Here is a 24,038-nt window from a genome sequence, read left to right as displayed (position 1 = left end):
ACCTGGTCTTTGACTTACAAATGACTGTTGTGCATGCTCTTCCTTCCCCCACAGTGTGCACGCCAGTGGGGCTCTCGCGGATGTTTACAGTCATGGGGCAGTTGCTGGTGAAGCCGACAGTAAGTGCTCCACATTTCCATGCTCCACAGTTCTGTCCTGCTGTGCTACATGTTTCTGTCCTCCTGTCCTACCTGTGAGAAGGTGGAATGGTATTTGGGTACTTTCTTCTAGAATGTTTACACTTCTACAGAACTCTTCAGTTCATCAGCGCTTCTATAACCACTATTTATGTACTCATTTCACATTTCTCATACAGCACAAAAGCCTGGTTTTTTCCCAAATTTTTTCAGACTTCCTCTGATTTTTCAGTTTATGTCAATGCTACTAATATTATTTATTACCAGTATTTCCTGCTTTGTTTTACCAATGCCTGAAAAGCGTGGGCATATTCTGAGTTCAGTAGCAAAGAATACAAGAGCAGACAAAGTCTGGATAACAGGAAGGGTACCTGGGGTACACAGATGGGTGAAATGTGGGTAGTTGTCATCTTTAAGAGCTTGTTACACACAGATGCTCTTTGGTTCATGCTCTGAATGCTGTGAGGGACGGGAGTTTGTGCCATATACAAGTGCTCTTGTGACTTGGGTGTCACATGTCCTGGTTTGTATTTATTAATATTTGTGTGCACTTAGATCTTGCTTTCATTTTCATTAGTTCAGCCCTGGAAATACAAAGAAAATACCTGCTATTTTTATCTTTAGTCTCAAAGCACCTGGTAGTTGAGATACACTGACTTCATTTATTTGGTTTAAGCTTGCAATAAAAATTTATATTTGCAGGAGATATTTGCTTATGTGAAAAGTTGCTTTTTAATGCAATTTTCCAAAATCTTTAGTTATTTTTGTTTAAATTGGGTGTGAAGGGTGATACAATTTGAATGTAGGTCAGACATACTGTTCTGTCTCTTTAGATTGAAACTGAACATAAAAACCTTAACTTGAAATAGAAACTTTAAAGTAACTTTTCTTACAGTAAAGACACAATTGTGTGACAGAATGGAATAATCTGTGAAATTTTTACTTGTGTCACTATTGTAAAGTTGTAGACTGTATATTTAAAGTGCAGGTTACAGGAGCAAAGTGAATCTGATTATGTAAGTTCAGTCAGGAAAACAAGTGTCTCTGATAGTCAGTTCATGTTTCTGTTTGCAAACAGATCCTGGAAGACCTAGATGAGCAGATGTATATCATCACTTTAGAGGAAGAAGCAATTCAGAGGAAGCTTAATGGTATGTATGTTATACCTGTAATGCACTGATTCAGATGCAGTATTTAGAGTGGCTCTGGTCTGGAGTCTCACTGTTGTGCAGCCTCTTCTGTCAAAACAGAAAATTCCACCATCTTAGCCTGTAAGAAGTGTTAGAGCTGTACATTTCCTCACTGGGTTTTCCAAGATTGACTCTTATGCATTGCTTTGGTTTTGTTTTTGAATTGTTTATCAGCTCTCCATTGTGGGAATGTTCTGAGCCTGAGAGAGCAATTGAGTAGTTGTCCAGACCCACCACCCTTACTGCAGAATAGCTTGGATTGGTAAATGACTCTATTTCAGCCTTGTTTGAAGGACAATGAACTGACATTAGCAAGAGGTTTGACTTTCTGCAATATGAGTTTTTGGTTTTGATTTGAAGGATTTTTTGTGTTTTAGTTGATTGTTATTTAAAATCTTAGGTAATAATCCATTAAAAATCAGAGCACTCCTTTGTAGTCTAGGAGTTATTTGTTGAATTTAATAAATAAAAACATCCTATTAAGTAATGGAAATTAATAATTACAATAATGTTTTTAGACTTACTGTATTTAGTCTTGAAATTTTGCATTTCTTGATAAGGTGTTTCTGTTATGAAGTGTTTAAAAAACATGAAGTAAAGTATGAAGTTTTGACTTAGAATAGAGAGGAGTGTTGCAACAGGCAGGCTCCACTTATGGAAAATTTATTGGTTCTGTAAACTGGGAAATCATGTTGTACAAATCTTCTGACTTGCTTTTAACTGCATGGATAAGCCATCCATCCATAATTTATGCAATTACTGCAGTTTCAAAAACCAAGGAATTTTCATGTAAGGTAGCACAACAATGTATGTGTCATGATGACTTATTTTAGCCTTAATTTTTTAAATTTCCTGTATTTTCTCTCCTGCTTTTCAGTCTTCTGTCATATATCTTAAGCTTTCCTTCTCTGAGGTCTTATGAAGTCTCCTTTTGAACTTGCTTGGTCAGGGGAAGTACCTTTGATAGCAGAGATCATGGTGGTTATGTTTATTCCAGTGTTTAAAATTTGTGGAGGAGCAGTGACTTCTTTGTGCTGAAATCGGCCATCACTCCAGTTTAAAAGTAATATTCAGCTTTTCAGATGTTTATAGTGACACACTGTGTGTGCATTTACACACAGGCACACAAGGTGCAGGCAGTGAATGTCTTTGTAGCTGTGATGGGGTAATGATAATCATTCTGTGTGTTTGATGTTAGCTGGGAACTGTAAAATATTTGTTATTGTTAATTTTATGTTGTCATGGTGATTCTGCTTGTGTACAACACAGAGCAATGACCCAGTAGTTATTCAGGAATCTGTTGGAAGTAGTGTTCAGATGGGGAATGTGATTATTTAAGTGATGCTTGGCTGCTCTTTTTCGTGCACAAGTCCCTCAACAGTTGCTTATATTGCAGTTTGATGTCACTTGTGGAGTGGACCTAGGCTGTTGTAGGTGCCCACTAAATGGTTATGGATTTGGGTGTGTGCCAGGAGCTCCCCTAACACCAGCCAAGAGACTGGATTTGCTTTCAGCACATGGTTTGGTATTCAGTGAGAAGTGGAACTGCAGCCCACCCATATTCCATGGAGCACTCACCAGCCTGCTCTTGAGCAGTGAAAGATGTGGGGCTTAAATGTCCTGAGACAGGAGAGGAACTGGATTCCCTCTGTTTCCAGTGCTGAGGGAATGGCATTGACACCCCCAAAAGGAATGCTTGAAAACCCCTAAGTTGGTGTACAGAGAAAATTCATGCAGTTAAGCTGAAAGTTAATGAAAATCTAAACTTGCATATAGCATGTAGTTGGGGCAAGATGTTATATGTGTAGGAAGATAGTTTGCAGGATTTTTGTAGTAGTTACTTCAGTAAATTTAAGCACAGTTTTCACTATGGTGAACATGGAAACCTTCATCTTCTCTTCCAGAAGTCTTTCTAATACATAAAAATTATGCAAGAATTATTGACATCATTATTGCCAGAACTACGAAGGGTCATGCTTGCCATGATTATTGCATATTAAAAACTGTGTATAAATGGGGGTGGTGCTAATTACATCAGTGAATGTCGTGCTGTGATGTTAGAGGCCATAATCTGTGATTTAGCACCCAGATTGTCACTTTGTTGCTGTATCAGTGGATATATTCAGCTGCACACTTCCTCTGCCATGGCTGTTGCAACTCTTCCACCATGTTGGTGGTGGAAATCCAATGGTGTTTAAGTAACACTACTGGGCAGGTTTCCAGTAAAGTCCTCTGAAATTATATACTTTATTTATATGTATAACTAAAGAGTTGAATTTTGATTAAAATGAAGAGGACCAGAGCAGAGGCTTAAGTGATACTTGATGATTGTAAAGCTTTTCATATTTGAAAATAAATCTATCTGTGAAACTGTAGATCTTCTTTGTGGGAACTAATTTTCTTCCTCCTCAGGTGTCTGCAGTGTCTAACTGAAAATCAGAGGAGGAGGGAGGGGAAAGTTTGATTGTGTTATCTACCCTAGTATTTTTATCTATTGAAGAGATACTGGGCTTTGGGAAAATGTTTGTTTCCAGTGTATTATATTTCAGTACCCACATCACTCCTACAGTTGAAAAATAAAGCTGGGACTTTTTTATATTAAAAGAAAAAAGTTGCCTTCAGCTATTAGTTTTCCTGAATCCAAAGAGACGGGTGGGGTAGGATCAAAAATACTTACTTGATCAAAGTTATTGGCTCTGAAGGTATCCTTACCTATGTAAGAAAGATGAAAGGTGTTGTTTTTATTGCACACTAGTAACAGTGTAATTTTGAACTAATTGGTGGTGAACTGCCAATCACCTTGGGGGAATGCAAATAGATACTCTTACAATTTCCTTTGAGGTACTGAAATCTTATGTCGGGGCTGGAAGAAAAACAGAATAATACCGTTAAATTGACCTTAAATGAGCTGCTTTGTGGCTTTCTTGGAGAATCCCTTCTAACTTTTCATTGCTAGTCCAAACAAGTCTCGTCTACCAATTTGATTTATTGGCTAGACAGCGCTGACATTGAACTTTGTGCGTGTTTGAAATAAAGCTAATGTTAGGGAGCTTTTAAGAATTTAGCTGCATCCTTTCCAAATACTCTTTTGACTGATCTGAAACCTTGCCTCTCTCATAAAATATCCTTTTGTATAGCAACCTGTTGTTTGCAACTATTTTTAAGGAGGAAACACAACACCACTTAGATATGATTCAGAATTTCTACTGACCTGTGTCTTAGGGACCTTGTGTGATGATGCTGATTTGTTGGATAGACTCCCATGAAATCAGTGTTTTGAGCTCTGGATTTTTATGTTGAGAAGAGAAAAAAACATATATATTGAACTGAGCTTTTCCTCAGAGACTCCTAAATCAGTTACAGCAAAGAAGACATCAGATGCTGACTTGAATTTTCCTTCTTGTTCAGCTGCTTCCATAAAAGTTCTTTTCCCACTGAGCTCTATTGCTATCCTTTTTCCCACCTAATGGTAATTAGTCATTCCACAAAACAGATGTTTTAGACTTTTCTGAGGGAAAATGCATCATCACAAAAGCTTATTTTTATAGTGATAATTAGCTTGGGCTTTTAAAAGACTTTTTTTCTGAAAACCTGTGTATTATGATTAATTTTTTTAAAAACACTGAGAAGTGGAGCTGGCACTTGTATTTCAGGCACGAAAAGTGCTAAGATGTTCTAATGAACAGTATCTGTAGCTCTTACTGGATATCCTGAGTCCCAATTTATATCTTTGAAGCCCTTTCAAATATATATTATCCCATACTCATTATTTCACTGATATCCAAGATAAATGTTTAGACAAAGCATAGAAATTACATTTATATGCAAAAATGTGTTTGAAAGAAACATTCAGTTAATTAGATTAAACATTTAAAATTTTAAACAGTTGGATGTTTCATTGATGATTTGACTGCATTAAACAAATCAGTATTTAATAGTCTGCAATAAAAAGAGTCACCTTTTTTCTTGGATTGTGGTTGCTGGATGGATCAGGAGACAACAGAAAATAAGGAAATAATGAGACTGGACTACAAAGCAGTGTTGCTGTGCCAGTAACTTAAGTGCTGTTTGGATTTTGTAGGCAAGTGATCAAGATATCAGATAAAAGCCTGGACAAGAATATTAATCTCATAAATTTATTAGAAACTGTTTAAAAAAAGTCCATGGAGCATGGTGCTCTTACAGGTTAGCCCAGGGCCAAAGGTGGGGCTGAGGGTAGGGGATGGCCAGCAGGTGAAAGGTGTGAATGTAAATCAGCAAAACAACAACAAGAGAGGACTTTGGGTTTAAAACCTTGAGCTGTCACTGCCATGGTGTGTTATTGCAGAGAGAAACTGGCCTGGAATAGACGGGGAAAATATAAGCCCTTAACTTATTTTCAGGTGAGATTGCCCAACTTTCATCCCTTTTCTTTTATCCCACTTCTGAACAAAGGTGAGTGGAGAGTTTCTAATTTATCCAGGCAGAATATTTCCAGGTTGTGATTGCAGAGAGTGAAAGCTAAAGCAGAAATAATGGCATGGGAACTGAAACAACAGATTTCTAGTCAGCACTGCAGAGCTGTGTCAGTGCCTGAGCACTGTGCAGGGTTTGTAGAGGAACTGGCATCAAGGAGGGAAACCCCAGTGTGCTTGCACTGGAAAAGAGGAGTGGTTGGAAGAGAATGGAAGGTTGAAGAAGAAAAGGATGGAGAGAGGAACTGGGCTGGGTTTCCTCGAGGCTGCCGAAAGATAGGAAGAAAAGTTGATGAGCAACTTTTAGGCAGAAAATTAGTAGGAGGAAAGGGATTAATATTATGGTTGTCAGGGCTAAGCTGATGTACAGGAGAAGGTATGAGGAGTTGCACAATAGTGACACATGTATGTTGTAAACTGAAAAGTGGAAAAGGTTGGTCTCATGGGTGGTTGTGGGAATATCTGATTGTGGGATGGAGCAGGCAAACTGGTATGAGCAGAAGATCCATCAGCAAGCAGGCCAGCAGTGTGGAAACAGCTTGCTGAGGAAAGGGAGGGAGGGGCAGAAGCTGAATCTTGTGCTCTGGCCACTTAAAAGGCAAAGGCCCACTTTTGCTAAATAATAATTCTCCTGAAGGGCATCCAGGGATTCTTTACATATTGGTATCAGAATCATATAGGGATTAAAGGATGAGGCATTTGAGACATTCTGTCTGTCACACTATGGCTGGTCACTGGACTTGTGTGAAAATTCAGCAGCAAACAGGCTGGGATCACAGGAGATGATGCTGAAACCTCTGTGCTGAACTCTTCTGGGTAGATTCTGCTGTTTTTGAAAAGTATTTGAAGAGTCTCCAAGAAACACCCGCAGTTTAAAGTCACAAGTGCTTAATGTGATGCTTCCTAAATCCAAATTGTCACTCTGTGCCTTGCAGTCACATCCAAAAGAAAATCATGTCTTTTGTTTTCAAAGGTGTATCTTCCACAGTGGAATACCAGACAGTAGAGTTGGAACGTGAGCTTGAAAAAGTGAGAAGCAAGAAAACAAATCTAGGTAATGAACTTTTTAGTGTTTCATGTAGATTGTAGTTTACTAAATGACCTTCAGGTGCTACGTTTACTTTGGAGCAGTTGCTTGACTGATTCCAGTTTGTTCCTAACTAAATTTGTGCATTTGCAAATACAATACATTAAATCATTGCACCCCTCCAACAACAACAACAAATTAAGGGAGGAGTCTGATTTGGATCTTATTTTTAGCATTCTTTTAGAGGAATTGTAACACTTCTTTGCATGGAGCTTTTAATTTATAATATGCTTATGAATATTTGGGCTAATTGATGCTGTTACTTTCCTTTTTGTGTTTGAATTAGTTCTGTAAAATTCAAACAGTCTTTTCTTTTCTTGCTGATGATGTCCAGTGAAGTTAGTTCTATCTTTCCTGCATTACAAGAGAAAAATACTATTTAAATATCTGAAATTCTGTTCTGTCCCTTTAGGTCATGCTAAAATATACATGTAAACAATGCATTTGTAAATTCAGCAGATTTTAAACTTTGTGGAACTGTTGTGTGCAAGGGGAAGAAAAAGGTTAAGGGAAAACATGCATCTAAGAAAAATCTGCTTGTCTCTGTCTCCCCAGCCTTTCTCTAGAGAGGTTTCATATTTTTGCCATTGCTTTGTAGATCTTTACAGGGTGGATGTTCTTATGAACTGGTTGATGTTTGTTCCACATCAGGATACTGTTGTTACTAATATTTATATGAGGTTATGGGTAGCTGAATAATTCTTCCTTCTTTTATTCTAAGGTGATCTATGGTATTATAGGCTTATGTTTTTTCTCTTCTGAACAGAACGGAGGAAAAAAGCTTCTGCTTGGGAAAGGAATTTAGTTTATCCAGCTGTCATGATATTGCTCCTGATTGAGACAGTAAGAATTTACTTTTTTTTTTCCCCAGCAAAAAGTATGAAGAGTTCTTTGGTTATTTGAGGGAATAGTTTTAAATTTTTTGAATGAAGATTGTTTAAGCAACAATCTTGATACTCTTTTCTTGACTATTTAACAAAAACTTGATATTATGGAGTTTGGTGAGGATAAATGAGGAATATTCAGCAACATTTTGCAATCTGAAGTTAATTTGACTTTCTACAATTTAGATTTTAAAAATGTGTAATACTTTTCAATAACAAGATTGTTTCTACTTGTTTGTAGTCCTTTTCAGTTCTTTTAGTCGCTCTCAACATTCTTTACCTGTTGGTTGATGAGACTGCAATGCCAAAGGGATCAGGGGTAAAGTAATCTTCTCTTATACTTTTTGTAATTTTAGTAAAGCTTCAGAGGCCTTGCAGAAGTGCAAGTGAGGGCTTTTGCTTTAATATCATGGAAACCATGAGCCTTGACCTTGACTTTGCTTCTAGGTTTCATTCCTGTGCCCACACAAACATTTATTACATGTCATGTTGTAGTGAGTGCTTACTAAAATAGTGCAGAAGCTTGTAGACACAGTGATGCACTAAAGCAGATCAGTAATGTGGAGTTTGCAGTTCCCTTTGCAGTACATTTCACTGCAGTTTGAAAGCTGCTGGTGCCATTGCATGGGGTGGGGGGAGTTGGAGGTTAGGACATCAGAACCCCCCTGAAACACTGAATTGAGAAAAGGCTGTATTGCATGTAAGATGTTGCATGTTTTCTTCTTGGTAGAAGTTAACTTTATGAACTGTTGCATGTATGTTATTGAATTGTGTAAAGTATCTTTTTCCTTGTAGGGACCTGGAATAGGAAATGCTTCCTTATCCACATTTGGCTTTGTGGGAGCAGCACTTGAAATCATTTTGATTTTGTATCCTTTCTGAAAGAATTCTGTCTGTTAAGAAGTATTCTGTGTAGTTTTCTGGGACACTGGTAATACACTAAGATGCTAGCCTGGAAAGAAGAAAGATAAGTCAGTCCTTCTCAAACACTTGTTTTTGTTTCTTTTTTCTTTAGTTCTTAAGACTTTTAGGAGAGTGCTGAGAACTTGAGTGAAACTTGCATTCCTTGGAGGTTCCTTTTTTCCTTGATTCTCACAGCTATCTTATGGTATCTTCTGTCGTCGGCTTCTACAGTCTTCGTTTTTTTGAGAATTTCACTCCCAGGAAGGATGACACAACTATGACAAAGGTAAGGTACAATCTGGGATGGGCATGGCCCCTCCTGTCTTTCTTGCCACCCAAGACAAACTGACTCTCTTAGTAATTGCCCTGAATGGCTCATTTGCAGTGATCAGTATTTGTTTGTAGGCTGCGTAAACACAAACTGGAAGATTGTCAAAATGCTGAATGAGTGGGAAAAAGGATGTGCTCTGTTTAGTTTGGATGGCATCCATTCACTTGTAAAAAGCCAGGAATGGCAGAGCTTGTTAACTGGCTATAGAAAAGCAAGTGAAAGAACTTCCTTCAAAGGAAACTTATTGCTAATGAGTAACTTTGATTGTGTTAACTGTACTTCAGGGAGCTTGTTTGAGATCTGAACAACGTGGATGCTAGAAGTAATACAGAGAAAGTAATTCAAATTTGAATAATGAAACTAAGACTGAGGACAGCTATTCAGCAACATTTTGCAATCTGAAGCTAATTTGACTTTCTCCAATTTAGCACTGGCTTTAGAATAACCAATGATGCTACCTAATTGGGAGGAACATGCCTAGGTTTTTGGCAAAGTATTCCTACAGCTGACTTGGGGAAGTCATCAGTAACCAAGGAACAGATGTTGAACTTAATTATTTTTTCAATATGTTTCATTGTTTGTTTTTTAAATTTTTTATTTAAGTAATGGATTAAGATACTTTTACTACAAATTGTTGGAAGTGAGAAAGGGGGTATGCACACAGAATAATTAGAGTAATAGGTAGTAGAGAGTTGGAATGTTCTTAATATTTCGTATTGATTGTTTACAGTACACCAGTATAGTATGGAAATAAATAGTGAATGTAGAAATGTCTACCTATTTGCAAGTTTTTATTTTTTTTCCTTTTGGCTTCTGATGGAACTAGACCTGAAGAAAATGATCCCTTTTGAAAGAAAGTTTCAATTACGCTTTCTAAAGGCTTTACAAGAACAAGAGTAAAATCTAACAGCTGTGACTTTTTTCGTATTATTTAGAGTAGACAACAGGCATTGAATTGAAAGGAAGCTCTTTGTTGTAATTTTTTAAATAGTGCTAATCCTGCAAGCAGTTACATCCAAGGCTTAAGCTGATGTATCAGTCATCCATTCTAAGCCCATGGAATTGTTCTTTTATAAAACATTCACAGGAAGTAAGTAAGCAGTTGATGCTTTGCAACATGATTGTTTTGAATGATTTTGAATCTGAGCATACATAACACTTTGACTAAAAGCATGTGAATACATATTTGATTTTTTTTCTTGGATCACCTTTGTCTTGTGTAACACCATGTGGAGAGGAGTGACAAGAGAAGTCAGCAAGACTAACAATATGTTACTGTAAATTGCTTTAGGTTCAATTTGAAGAATGTGCCTTTTAAGAATTACTGTTTTTCATCTTGACTGCTGTTTTTCTTTGTGTTCCCTTCAGCAATCTCATTTATCATTTAAATGCTGTTTGTCATTTTCAAACAGATAATTGGAAACTGTGTCTCAATCTTGGTGCTGAGCTCTGCTTTGCCAGTGATGTCAAGGACCCTGGGTAAGTGAAATGGAAGTAACATCATAATAAAGGATGTTTAATTGAATTAAAAAAAATACAAGAAAAAAGAAGAGCCTGTTGCTGTATTTTTCATTGTAGTTATGTAATTTGCCATCACTTTCATGTATCTGTGGCCTTCATTTCTACACAAACATGAAATGTTGAACATACGTCTATGTACATGAACTGCAGAACATGCTTTGTGAAAAGAAAAAGATGCTAAGCATTTTTTAGAGAATATATTATTTTAAGAAGGTCAGATTTGAGACTTCTTAAAACAGGAGATTGTGAGATGAAAAAATAGGAAAACTGATTGTCCAGAGCAGTCTGAAATAGTTTCATGTTCACTGTGAAATTAGTGCTTAGTTCCTGTCTAGAAATACATTTGGAATTTGGTGTCTGAAATTTGAGGTAACACTGAGTGCAAATGGCTTTTTAAAAACAGTTAATGACTCTTCATTTATTAAGTTTTTTAATCAGCAGTGATACCAGGCTACCTTCATTTCCCCTACAATAATAAGCTTGTATTTTTTGTTAACTTCATTTTTCAATTTAACAATCTGAGTCTACCATAGCAGAACTGAAGAACTCCTGATTTTATTGCAAAGGATTGGCAGTAGCATTTGAAGTAGTTAAGCTGTTTTAAACAGTTGGGAAGACGTGTTGTATCTTCACTTTAATTAGGTAATCTTCAGCTTGAATTCTTGAAGTTAAATTGCAAGGCTATTACATGTTTTAAGTAGTGCAGAATCCTTGTAACTAATGTGAATTTCATTGGGAACATTAAATAGAACAAAACAAAAATCTTCACCTCAGGCTGTACAAGTCTTAAGTACAAGCTTAGAAGTTTGAGCTCAGGCCCACAGACCAGCAGTGTGTGCTCAGTAGTTCTCTAGCTGGTCTTCATTTCAGGGAGAATACTCTTGAATCAAGAGTAGTCATGATTTTCCAGTATTATACTGTATATTCTCATGCTATGTGTATCTACAGAGGGGATGTTTTAATAAATTATAATTTCTGTAACAAATGAAAATCCCTCTGTAATGCATTTTGGAGTGTTGAATCTTAAAATAAGCATTCTAGGACTTGCTTATAAAATTTGTAGTAAAACTCCACAAAAATGCAAAAGGTACTTAAAGCAGTGCAGTTTTAAAATATAACCAGTATGATAAAGGTCTAAGAAGTGAAATAGTTCTAGCATGTAGAGCCAGATGTTACATAGAAAAATCACTGTTTTAGAATAGAATTGTAACATAAGTTTGTGTCCACTAAGTTACTGCATTCAAGACTTGTTTAAAAGAAAATAAAATTAATTGTTAATGATCCATGAGATTACCAGTTGATAATAACCAGATTCTGTGGGAGTAAGTGTACACGCTGGGTCCATTGTTGTCTCATAGGAAACAGATTAATGGTAAAACTCACTTAAAAACCAGACTAACAAGTGAAATTCCTGAATAGTTTGCCATAGAGATAAATAAAAGGAGAAAAAAGATGGAACAATTAACACACAGCTAACAAATGCACAGTCACAGCTGTCCAAACAGGATTAATAGAGTGTATTAGAGTACAGTGAGTCATGTGGTGCTTTTGCAGAAATATCAATGTGTGTTGCACTACATGCCACCACCCTGTGGCACTGAATAGATGAAAAGAAATAAATATGTTAAGCAGATTCATAGTCTTTTCACTTTATTTAAAAAGTGAGATTCTAGGCTATGCAGAAAAGACTAGACTTTATCCTTATGGGAAAGGTGAAAAAGCAAAAGTTATCTAATACATGCACTGACCTTTTTCAACTTTTAAAAATGGAAATAGTTTCTTCTTACATGTTTCATAGCATTCTAATTAGATATGTAGGTGGTGGATATGTCTAATCTGTCATTCTTCTAGAACTCCAGGAAAGTTTTAAACTAAAATAAGTTAACTCACGTTTCCCCAGAGCTTTTCAGCCTTTTTCAGCCCTTCAGAAATGTTTCCCACCAACACCACATTGCTAATCACAGAGAAACAAATTAGAAACAAGGCACTTAAAGTCAAGAATACAAACAAAACAGAGGAAATTGAACTTTCTAGTATATGGAAGTTTTCCTAGAATTCTACACTTGAGTATTATGTACAAATAAATGGGGATTTTAAATTTGTGTGTCCTGTCTAAAATCTACCATTTGTTTTTTTTTTGTTTAATAGTTTATTTGGTAAAATTTCATCAGCTTTTGTGTGTATATATTTGTGCCACTAGATATGCAAGGTTTTCTTCAATTACTGAAGAGTTATTAAAAGTCTTATTATTTTTTTCTCTGAGGGCTGAGTAGGTATTGCTTCTGTAAGAAAGACATCAAAACCTTTTTTAACCTTTTTCTCCCATGAGTTTACAGACTGTTACTCTGTCACTTTTCTGATGAGCAGTGACTTTTTCTGTTTGTAAGAAGAAATTGAATGTAATTTATGGACAATAATTTTCCCACCTACTCTAACAGAAGTGTCAGGGTTCATTTCTCTTTGTCCTGGTAACACTGCTCCATGGCTCACTGTTCTGGACCTCTATGTGTCAAGGAATGTTATTCCTTTTCCAGGGAATTCCAGTGCTCTGCCTGTTTTGTTCCTTTTCCTTTAAAGTTTTGGGAGCCTGTACATTCAAACCTGACTTTCTTAATTTTCATGTGGCTTCACAATCTGGCTAAAACACTGCTGCTTTGGAAATGCTAAGGACACTGTTTGCCTTCAAGTGGGAAAGCAGCTCTGTGTTTATTGTCCTTCATCTCTTTACCAGTTAATTCAGTCAGTTTTTTCTTTCTGTGCTAAGACCTTCTGTGCTTTTTTTAGTATTTCTCCCTCCCTCTTCTGCTGTTTTGATCAGTGGTTGTTTTGTTTCATCCTTTGAAACGTCTTCTTTTAATATTAGTATTTTTTCCTTAGATACCAAATTCAAGTCCCATGTTTTAATTTAAATGACTGATGCTGAGTATATCTCTTAACATTGTGATAACTGGTTTGCAAGTCTTGGAAATGCAGATACAGTGAGATTAAGTGTCAGGTTTACTCTTGGAAGAAGTGCAGCTGACTCTTAATTCTGTCTCTTCATTTATTATCACTTTTGAAGTCAGTTTTTAAAATCCTCACTTTCAAATTAAGATGGTAGAAAATCAGGAGCTTTCAGGAGTTTCAGAGCCAGGGCTACTTTGTGATTGTCTCGTTTGCTGCTGCCATTTTAGTTTTGGGACAGGGTCAGCTTCCTGCTTCTGCACTTTTGTGAGGGCACAATTCCCTCTGACATCATTTGTGCCAAAGGTTTTTTTGGGAATACAACAGCTTTTGCATCCTAGACAATGATTATGTGGCTGGTGTCTCAATGTTCTCCTGTGTTCAGTGCAGTTTTCCATGACATCTGACAAAGGAACAACCTGTGGTTCTTCCCCTTCTGCCTTCTGCCATGGGCCCTGCACCTTGTAGATGTTTCCATGTTTCAGAAAAGTGTTGTTAATTTAATTAGTGATTGACAGGCCTTTGATCAGCACAAAGCCCAAGTGTCAGGGTTGGGGGTGCCCTGTGAGGGAGACCTGTCAGCACCATCTTTCAGCCTCTTTTCCTGCTGTGCAAATGCTGCATGGCTGTGGTGGTGGGTGTATTCAGGAGAAAAACTGCAGTTGGAAGGATGTCTTTAAACTTTGGTTTCAAAAGCAGTGCTCTGGAAGAACACTTTAAAAGCTTAATGTTTACCATAAGATGTTGTGGCTCTCAAAGAAGGGCTGTTTGCTACCTGTATTTGTTAAAATAAAAGCTCAAGGTGCATTTCATTCTTTTCTGGAATCATTAAAGATTTTATAGAAACTGAGGTTTCAAGCAGTTTTTATACTAAAGCTGATTTTTTCCTAGTTACATTTACTAATGTTATAAAAAGAGTTCTTAGCTAGAGTAGACAATTCATTTCAACTCCCATTATTCAAGCATTTTACTACGAAATTTAAAAAAACGTTTTGATAAAGGTGTCTTACAGTTTTACACTGACCAACACTGTCTTGTGTGTTTAACCATGTGTCTTCTGGTGTGCTGTCTATAAGAATTTGCATCCAAATTTAAATCTAATATAAGGAAATTTTTGTGTTTATTAAAAAAAAGTTATTATTATTTTGATCTAAATTTTGCATGCCATTGACAGGAATCACCAGATTTGATCTCCTTGGAGACTTTGGAAGGTTCAACTGGCTGGGGAACTTCTATATTGTGTTGTCTTACAACTTGCTCTTTGCTATCATGACAACATTGTGTCTGGTCAGAAAGTTCACATCTGCTGTGAGAGAAGAGCTCCTGAAGGCATTAGGTAACACAGCCCTGAAAATTCACTGTGTGCTTGACCACTCCCTTTCTCCACCTTGATGTGCTGCTGCTAAACTTTTGTCACAGCTCACAGAATACTTTTTGTTTGGCGGAAATTTCTCGAAGTTGAAGTATTAGGATAAATAATGTGTTGTTTTTTGAAGAGTCCAGAGCTAAGGTACAAAGTTGATTTCAGTGATATGCCTGTGGTACTTATTGGTCTCCAGTTGGATTTTCAGTCTTTGGAGAGCACAGAGGCATTCTCATTGCTATGAGCAATTATTCCACATTAAAACTTCAGCTTGTGTATGGGTTGTCTTTCTTTTTTGTCTAAAGCAACTTATTAGTTCCCTATAAATAGTTAGCAGAGATCTCAATTTTGTTGTCATACTTTTTTTGAACATATAATCAGAAAATCATTGTACAGAATGTACAGAACATTAGTAACTGGCTAAGTAAAACCTGTACCTGATATAATAAAAAATTTGATCAAATCTTGCATTGATATTTCTTGACCATAGAAGGAATGATTGAAACACATTTGATACTAAGAGCATAAAATGTTTTTTAGTTATTTTTGTCACTGCATCTTATATTTACTAATTAACAAAGCTCCTCTCTCTTTAGATTCCTAGAGTAGTATTTGCTTAAATTGAGAGGATTAATGGTGAAACTTTAGTGTTTCTTTGTAACTGAGGATTCAGTTAGTGACATCAAGAAGTTACTCATGTTAGTTTTCACTGCTTTGGGTTGTGGTGCTGAAATAAAATCCAAGCACTTCCCAGAGTGCTGGTGGAAGATTAATTTAAAATTATTGTAAAATAATTAGAAATAAAGTGTTTAATAAAAAACTACAGGTGTTGAAGGCAGATTAAGAAACATGAAAAGGCAGGCATAGTAGGGTAATGGTCACAAGTAGAGAGTCACAAACCCTGAAATTTGCAGGTTCCTGGCACAGACTGGGTTTGTTTTCAGTGCTGCACATCACAAACAGTGTCTGTTAAAAACTGTCCCAAGGAATTCAAAGAATGAGAACCAAAATTGGCCTATTACCAAAAAATTAACATATTAGGACTACAAACAAAGCACTATTAAGAAGATTTTGGTTTTTTAGTAGTCCTGTCAATTTTGGAATTCCAATCCCAACAATGCAAGAAGTTTAACTTTGCACATCATGGCACTTCAGTAAAACATTCAGTGTAGTCTACACAAAATGAATAAGAAACTCTTCCCAGATCCTTTGCTTTAGAGACTTAATAGAGGCTTCAGAGAGAAACTGTACCAAGCAAGGAAGGACTGGCATCATGCCTCTTTTGAACAAAATATGGCTAAATTTGCCATCTTTCCTCATCTCCCTCCCTCCCAAAAAGAGTAATTTAACTGCTTGCTTGGGGCAGGATGTGAGACTTGAATTAGCATTCACCATAGAGAATTGTGCAATAAGAACAAATGGCTGGAAACAGAGATAAATCAGTAATAAGTGTAGTCCTAAAAATTAGTAATTAGACATATAAATAGTTTAGAGAAGAGATCTGGTCATCACCAATGACATTAAGATGAGCAGTGGGTGATTTACAAAAAGATGTTATCTTTTAAAAGAAACAATTAATTGTTAATTATCAAGTTAATAAAATTAATAATTTTAGGTAATAATTTAGGTCTTTTTAGGTGACAGGGTAAATTATTGCAAGTCTTTCTTGGTTCTTAACATTTGAGTCTGTGATTGAAGCAGTGGAAAGTTAGGGTTCCCTGTCTTCCATGCTTGTCCACTGGTACGGATTTTCTCACTTAAACAACACTGAGGGCATTTCCCAGAAGCAATTCTTACAGGAGGCAGAACATCAGTTCTGGTCTTCAGCAAGTGTGAGGTCTGCAATCATGATGTGAGATTTAGGTTGTCTGTGTTCTTTTGAATACCTGTGTGCATGAAATAAGGGGCAATCTAAGTTTTTCCTTATTCTGTAATGTTTTGCAGGATTAGATAAACTACATCTATCAAACAATCCAAGAGACTCGGAGACAAAGCCTTCTGCAAATGGCCATCAGAAAACACTGTGATAACAATCACCTTCAATCAGCAGAGCTGAAAACATCAACCTCATGGCATTCCTGTCATCTCATCAGCATTTTTATATTGCTTTAGTTGTTAGCTTGGGTCGAGCCTTGTCTCACTTTGATGCTGTGTGCTTCTGAGGAAGTTAGGTGTGTCAGATTCTTCTCTTTCCAGTGAACTTTTGGTCTGCTTGTTTGTTTCCCAGGAAGTTAATGCAGGAGGTGCCTTGAAGACTGGAAGCTGAAGAGAAAAATGCATTCCTTTTTATTTGTTGAAAGTCTCACATCTTTATTTTTAAACTTACTACCATTTGAATGCACAGTACCTCCTGTGTTATACAAACACAGCTATAAAGAATAACTTTGGGACTTGATTAAAGAAAAAAAAAGAAAAAGAGGAAAACACACTTGAAGGCCAATATGACCCTTACTGGAAATGTAAAGTAGCTGGAGGAGATACCTGTGACAGGAGATAAACAGCTCTACTGAGAGCGACTTAAAAAGGACAGGAGAAATCACAGTGCTGGATGCAGTAGGCTGTGTCATGGTGCTTTCTCAGAAGGCCAGTGTTTTCAGCTCTCTGTCCTTAGCTCCAAATGCCAGCTTGCTTTACTGGTGGTCAAACGATGTCTTATGGAAGTCCAAGATGAAGATTAACTTCAGTGTTAAATCTGAGCCTAGTATGCTTTGTAAAAAGCTGTGTAGACCCACCGTCACAGCTCTCACAGTTCTGTGAGCTGTTGTGCCCTGGAGGTCCCTTCCCCTCCCCAAGACCCCCTGTGAAATTTTTGATGAACTACTGTGTGTAAGCAGTACCTGGAATCAATGCAAGGAGCACAGGCCTGGGAGGCTGCAGTTGCAGTTTTCTACAGTCTTTAATTTGAAGTAAATTTCTCTGAATTTATACTTCAGTTACCAGGATTTCTGTTCAGTGGCATAACCTAGTTATCTGTCACTAGCTTGTTTTTAATGTACACATGAACATGTACATAGGCCTATATGTGTAGATATCATAAATTAAATTCTAAGGTTGTAGAGATGACAGTAGGTGGTTTGGTAAGTAAAACATGTGTGCAGTCTTGGTAGTTTGAATTTCTGAAGTGTTTAACTGCTCAGAAGCCTTAGATTCAAGATGGCATCAGTGGGTGATAATGTCCTTTCTTGTAGCATTTCCTTGCAACCTTAGGAGTCCTTTAAGCAGTTTATAGTAAAGAAAAATACCAAGTAAGTATTCAAAATCTGGTTGCACTTTTGTCCTGCTCAGCCACAAGTAATCTCCAAACAGACTGGAATGGGGATGCCTTCAGTGAGTGCCCCTTCATGCAGGGAGCCAGAAAATTTTCCTGTTCATTTCCTAGTTCTGTAAAACGAGTCTGCCTGTCTGTGGTTTGAGGTCTTTTATTAATTAGTGACAACTTGGTTTCCAGTGTGGTTCCAAAATAAGGTAAACCTTGTGTCAGAAACTCTTTGGCTGTTCTCTTGAGGTGACTGCTCTGGGCTGTAGACCTTACTGCTGTGTGTGTGAATGTCTGCTTGTTTTTTTCCCCTAAAGTGCTTCAAAAATCAAGCTCCAGTACAAATGAGGATTTATCTTTTTTGCAGCTGCCTTTTCTGACTTGAACTGGGGCGTAATGTAAATATTTCTGTAGTAAATATGATGCTAGAGAATGACTTCTTTTGTGTGTGTGTGATTAGTATAAATTCAAGGTTTATTGAACTGACTATTGATGTGTTGTATCAAGTCTTGGAAGAAAAAGTAAAATTACTTGATTTCACTAAGATTTACAAGCATCTTTTCTCTTGTTTAGTGCTGACACTTTAGTGAGAAATCTTTATCTGAGTCAAAGTTTTGCCACCAATAACAGAGAGCTATAAGTAAAAGTTGTTCTAAAATGAGTTTATATTTAAAATATTAGGAGATATATTATTAGGGGCATCAGTCAGGTATTCTCAGAGCTTGTAGCCTTATGTATTGATATCATAGTTAAAACCTGCTGAAATATGTCCACTTTTTCATGCAAGTCATTGTATGACCAAAATTTGTCCTCATGTCTTAATGGGGCTGGTGAACTGTGGTGTGTGAGGCCAGTTAGCTTTATAGAGATATTTCTGTTACAATGCTAAGGCAGTTAATACACTCTGAAGAAATTAATATTAGGAATAAACCTAGGAGTATGAACCAGCTTAGGTCTTGCTCTTCATGCCTTTGGAGAGATGTTTGTCATGGCATCAGTGACCCAAGAACACAGAAAAAGGTGGATTATAGTGTGTGTGTGGCTTCTGCTAGTGAGTTGGGCAATTACTTCAACTGAGCAGGGGCAGTTCCTGCTGAGAAGCACCCAAGCTTCAGGCATGACTTTAAAACTCTTTTTCAAAACAAATGTTAGGGCCTCGACTGTCCCCACCCCTTCTGCTGGATTCTGCAGGCAGATTTGTGGGTCAAGGCTATGTTAGGGAAGACTTTACACTGGACTCTCTGGGATGGCTGAGGTGCTGTGTGGTTTCAAAGATGGATGAGAAATTCAGAACTACCCTGTGCAACTACTGACAGTGTTTTGTTTTAAAATCAACTGCTGATATTGTGACACTGTCTACATTAAAATATGCCTTTTGCCTTGAAAATGACGTGCTTATGCAAAGCTGTGTCACTGCATGCAAGACACAGGTCACTGTATACTTTTCACAGAATCATACGGTCACTTAAGTACAAGCAACTGGTAATTCTTTAATGGATATTGACAATACATTCCTAGTATTTTGACTCATGTAGAGTCAGGTGGTCTATACCTTCAAGGTATATACAGCTGATCTTAGTAACATTAACATCTGCCTCACTTCTTATGAGGCAAAAAGCACATCAATGCTTCCATCTCCAACTAGATACCACACAAGACCAAAAAAGTAGATGTAAACTGAGTGTTTTAAGTTAGCTGTTTTTTGGCTTTTTTCCTGTGTTGGTAGCACAATATTAAATGCAATTGCAGAACTGTAATATTTGTGGGGTTTCTAAGCATAAAGCACACATGCTTATCACTTTAAGCTAAAAAATAGTAGAATTGGTTACTGTACAAGTAACAGTTTTGCATTCATAGGGAGCTTTGTTTACTGTCTGTAATGTGCTGTTTATCTTTGGCCCTGTTCCTCTGATACCTTTGACCCTGTTGGCTGTTCTGGTGTCATAGAAATTAAAAGATTTGAGTTGTTGTTTTCCTTGTCCTGTTCCCAATTACCACCTGGAGCACCAGTGGAGGGAGGGCTGGGCTGCCCACGCAGGCAGGGAGGAGCTCCTGCAGCAGGTGCTTGGCAGGAGGGAGCAGATCCTGGGGACACATCCTCTCCCTGTGTCACCAGGAGTGTCACATCTCCCCTGTGTCACCAGGAGTGACAAGGGGGAGCAGCCCCTGTCCATCCCACCATGTCTCTCATGAGTCTGTGCAGCAGCTGATGCTACTTGAGGTGCTCACATGTGCCCAGTGCTGTGTGCTGAAGATATGATGGCCCTTTTCCTAAAGAATTTGCAGTCTAAATTAGAAAGGAACAAGGTAGAAACAGAAAGCAGTTGGCCTCTTCCTGCATGTGGCTTTCCTTGAGTTCTTGAAGCATGCTCTGGGTTATTTCCCATCTCTTCTTCCTCTCCCAGAAGTGGATGGTGGTGTATGTACAGCAACTGAGCCTTACCCTTAGTGGACTGGCATCTAAAATTTTGAAATAATAAATATAGGAAAACAGCTAAATTCTGTTTAACATAGTCTCTGATCTTGAAAATAGCCTTTTTTTAAAAATCGGGGTGAAATAATCTAAGCAGAGACAGGACATAAGGCCACATAATAACCTCTTCAAAAAGAAATGTACTTAGTTTTGTTTTAAAAAGTGTTGATGTGAACTGTGAAACTTTAATGAAATAAGATTCCCTACCTCCTAGTATTAGGATTTTTGTTGTTATTTTGTGCTGAGTTGAGACAATATTGCCTACACTGACTTCCGTCCCCAACCCATGAACACTGAATTTGCTGTTGGTAAGCTGGCAGGTTATTTCAGTCACATTGTCAGATCTGAACTTTACAAAAATGCTGCTTTTGAATTTATCCCATTCAGCAAGAATGAACTAAGGTCACAGCCACCAGCCACACAGTGATACAACTTCTGCCCCCTTTTTTGCCTTGCCCCCTTGAGACAGACAAAACATGAAATAGCAGAAGAATCCAGATAGATTTGATTTATGCACTGTAAAAAACCATACCAGAAGGCAGCTTTAATGGAAGGCTTTTGAAATATTTCACAATTGAAGCACCTAGAACTCTTCTTTCAAAGAGACAGAAATGTGTATCATTAGTATACAAATGTCAATTGTATATTATTTAAATAGGCCAGTAATACACTGACACTGAAAAAAAATTCATCACTTCTTAAAATCTCTTGTGATTCACAGTGAAGCAGTATATTGGACTTTTATAGAAGCCTGTGAACTTGGCAGCAGAAACCTTAGGATGCTTGCTAGTTTTGTGTTAACTACCATATTTTATCAGTAACTTTTTCATTTCATTTATCGCTCAAGAATTTTTTTTAATATACATAGCATTAAATATTTTAACAAATACAGAAGGTGACTCCAAACAGAGAGATAGTGTGAGAAATATCCTGTAAATGCTGATATTCTTGACATACTGAATTCCAAGCTGTTTAGAAACTATCTGTATGAAGGCCTTACATCAAAGAGAAATTAAGAAATCCTAATTCTTAAAGACTTTTAGGTGTCTGAATGTTGATATGTACCTACTTGAGCACTTTGGAATGCTGCTTCTAGATGTTTGTTGATCACTAACCCCAAGGCTGCTGTTGCTTTTCTCCCCAAACCCATTACATTAAATTTTATAGTCGGCATCACTGGATGAAGCTCCTCTCCTGAACAGGGCTTTATTTTGCATTCCTCCTCTATTCCCTGCTTCCATAGATACCAGCTATTGAAGTATTGGGGCACCTGCTTTGATTTGAATGTATTTCTTTTCCCACGTTGCTTGTAAAGAGATATTCCCTAGTTAGAACTCTTCTTCCACTACAGAAATGTTCACATTTATGAATTTGTTTTTTACTATTATATTTCATTTAAACAATCTTGTCACTAGAGAGTCCTCTAACAAATTACCAAGAGCTCAAGTCAGTTTGAATAACGAGTGAGAGGGTTTAGTCATTGCATATATTTGTGCTTTTAGCTTCCAGTGGTATGGGGGTACAGCCCCACTTCTCAGTGAGGGGAACGAGCTGGTTTTGGCCACTGGGAGCCCCTGGGGTGGCTGTCACTGCAGGGGGGGTCCTGTTGTGGCCCTGCTCTGCAGCTCATCTGCTGTGGGATGTACAGAGAGATCTTCCTCATGGGAGGTGGACACACTCTGTCAGCTCTCAGCAGGGTCAGGCTGTGTGAGGTGCTCAGGTGAGGCTCTTCACCTGTGCTCTGGATTTTTGTATTTCATGTATTTAAGCATATTTTGGGCCTTCTCTCCCCATGTGAATCAATCATTCAGAGAAGTGGCATGGTAGTGATACCTGTGCAGTGGATTCAGTGGGTGTGTGTATATGTTTAAAAAGAAAATTAGCTGGTGCATGATTTCCCGTTTCCCCCTAACCATGAGTTTTTTTAAGTCTGGACCAAAATTCTTAAGAGTCACAAAATCTCTGTGAGTACCTTCTCCTCCTTGGCTTTACGTAACAAAAAAATTTCGGTTACTTTTACTTTCTTAAAGGTAGCTTTCAAAAAAGTATTTTTGCCTTATTTGTTGTGATTTCTGTTGCTTTAAGGAGAAGTGGTTAGAAAAAGAAGATGCATTTAGGTAATGGGGTTTGAAATCTTGGTGTGTGTGTGTATGAAACACGCGTACACAACAAAAGGGTGTATTTCCTTTCCTGTGGGGTTTGGGACCCAACCCCACATTACCTAAATAGAAATCATGTGTTGCTCTTGTCTCCACTGAATATTGTCTTTGAAATTCCCAGTGAGGAGACTGAGGATGTTCTCAGGGTGCTGCTGCTGGCACCCTGATCCCTGTCACACAGAATTGGCTTCATGTGTGTTTATAGGTGGCATGACCATAAAAACACAATTCTGAGCTGGTCCATGGCTGCTGGTGCTGCTGGCTGGGCTGGGCTGTGATGGTGGCAGCAGTCCCTTCACTGTGCACATTCAGGATTTCACTGCAGTGTTACTGGTTAATATCACAGTTTACAAAAACAGTTATAAATTGCGCACAATTTCTAAACTGTGTGAGGCTGGGAGGTGCTGGATGGAACTGGTGGTCCCCTCTTGATCTGATTTGTGCTTTAGGTTTTGTAAACTCCACAGTCTGGAGCAGCCGACTTTTCTTTCACATGGATGTATCTGACCAAGGTATAACACAGCTGAAAAATTGTGCTTTGAGTGTTACTTTAATCCCAACAGTTTTTGGTGTAGATACCTTCTCCCCATCAGCCCTTCCTGGTTCATTTTAGGTTATCCAGAATTATGATTTATAATGTTCTCTGTTGTGGGTATTTTGTTGTGTTACCAAAAAAAAAAAAAAATCTGCTGCCTTAGCTAGGCTGATTATTTTGTTTTGTGGAAAGCAGTGGTAATGTTTTTTTCCTTTGTTTGAGATGTTTCACTGAATGTTTTGTAGGAAAATTTTTTTTACTGTGTTTTCAATAAAGGTAAAGTGTGATTTATAGCAGAGTTTTGTCCCTTTTTATTATAAGCAATGAAAAAAATAATCTGTGTCATTCTAAGTTATTCTGTCTGTAATTGGTATGAACAGTTGTGTTCCTCTCTCTTCCTCCTTCTCTCTATTTAACCTGCTTTTGAGATTTTCAAGTGATTGCATTTCTGAAATAGCTGAGGTAGGGAATGTGATGGAGATTCCTCTACACTGAGGCATCACAGCCCTGTGTTTTAAGACAGGTGTGCAATTAATTGGAATGCTCTGCTTTAGGCCAGTGGGGATTGTTTATAGCAAAGTATGCTCATTATGTAATTTGTAAGTAATTTGCAATTCCTTAATAGTTTGACTGAAGGGCAATTTTTGCATGTTAAACCCCTGACCACCCTGCTTCCTAAACTGTAACTTAAACAGCTTCAGACTTTAAATTCCATTTCACAGGAGAGTCTAGGCTGTTTTTAAAGTTCAAGGATCACGTGTCTGGAAGGGACCTGGAGATGTTTGATCCATCCAGCTGCACA

General features: G+C 37.6%; 1 protein-coding gene across 2 annotated transcripts in view; it reads left to right on the top strand.

The window, feature by feature from the left end:
* LMBR1 (limb development membrane protein 1) overlaps positions 1-23,527 on the top strand; it is a 67,220-nt gene extending 43,693 nt beyond the window's left edge. For both annotated transcript variants that reach the window (XM_064435308.1, XM_064435391.1), the window contains 10 exons: positions 55-119; positions 1,216-1,288; positions 6,755-6,835; positions 7,635-7,711; positions 7,994-8,071; positions 8,548-8,621; positions 8,851-8,941; positions 10,399-10,465; positions 14,625-14,786; positions 16,758-23,527. In XM_064435308.1, coding sequence (XP_064291378.1) covers positions 55-119; positions 1,216-1,288; positions 6,755-6,835; positions 7,635-7,711; positions 7,994-8,071; positions 8,548-8,621; positions 8,851-8,941; positions 10,399-10,465; positions 14,625-14,786; positions 16,758-16,840 — 851 coding nt within the window. In that variant the 3' untranslated portion in view covers positions 16,841-23,527. The remainder of the gene's footprint in view (positions 1-54; positions 120-1,215; positions 1,289-6,754; positions 6,836-7,634; positions 7,712-7,993; positions 8,072-8,547; positions 8,622-8,850; positions 8,942-10,398; positions 10,466-14,624; positions 14,787-16,757) is intronic.
* Positions 23,528-24,038: the final 511 nt, after the last annotated feature.

Source organism: Passer domesticus, chromosome 1 (genome assembly GCF_036417665.1).
Source record: "Passer domesticus isolate bPasDom1 chromosome 1, bPasDom1.hap1, whole genome shotgun sequence".
In the NCBI taxonomy this organism is placed as follows: Eukaryota; Metazoa; Chordata; class Aves; order Passeriformes; family Passeridae; genus Passer; species Passer domesticus.
Note: the sequence above shows the minus strand (reverse complement) of the source record. Positions and strands in the feature narration are given on the sequence as shown.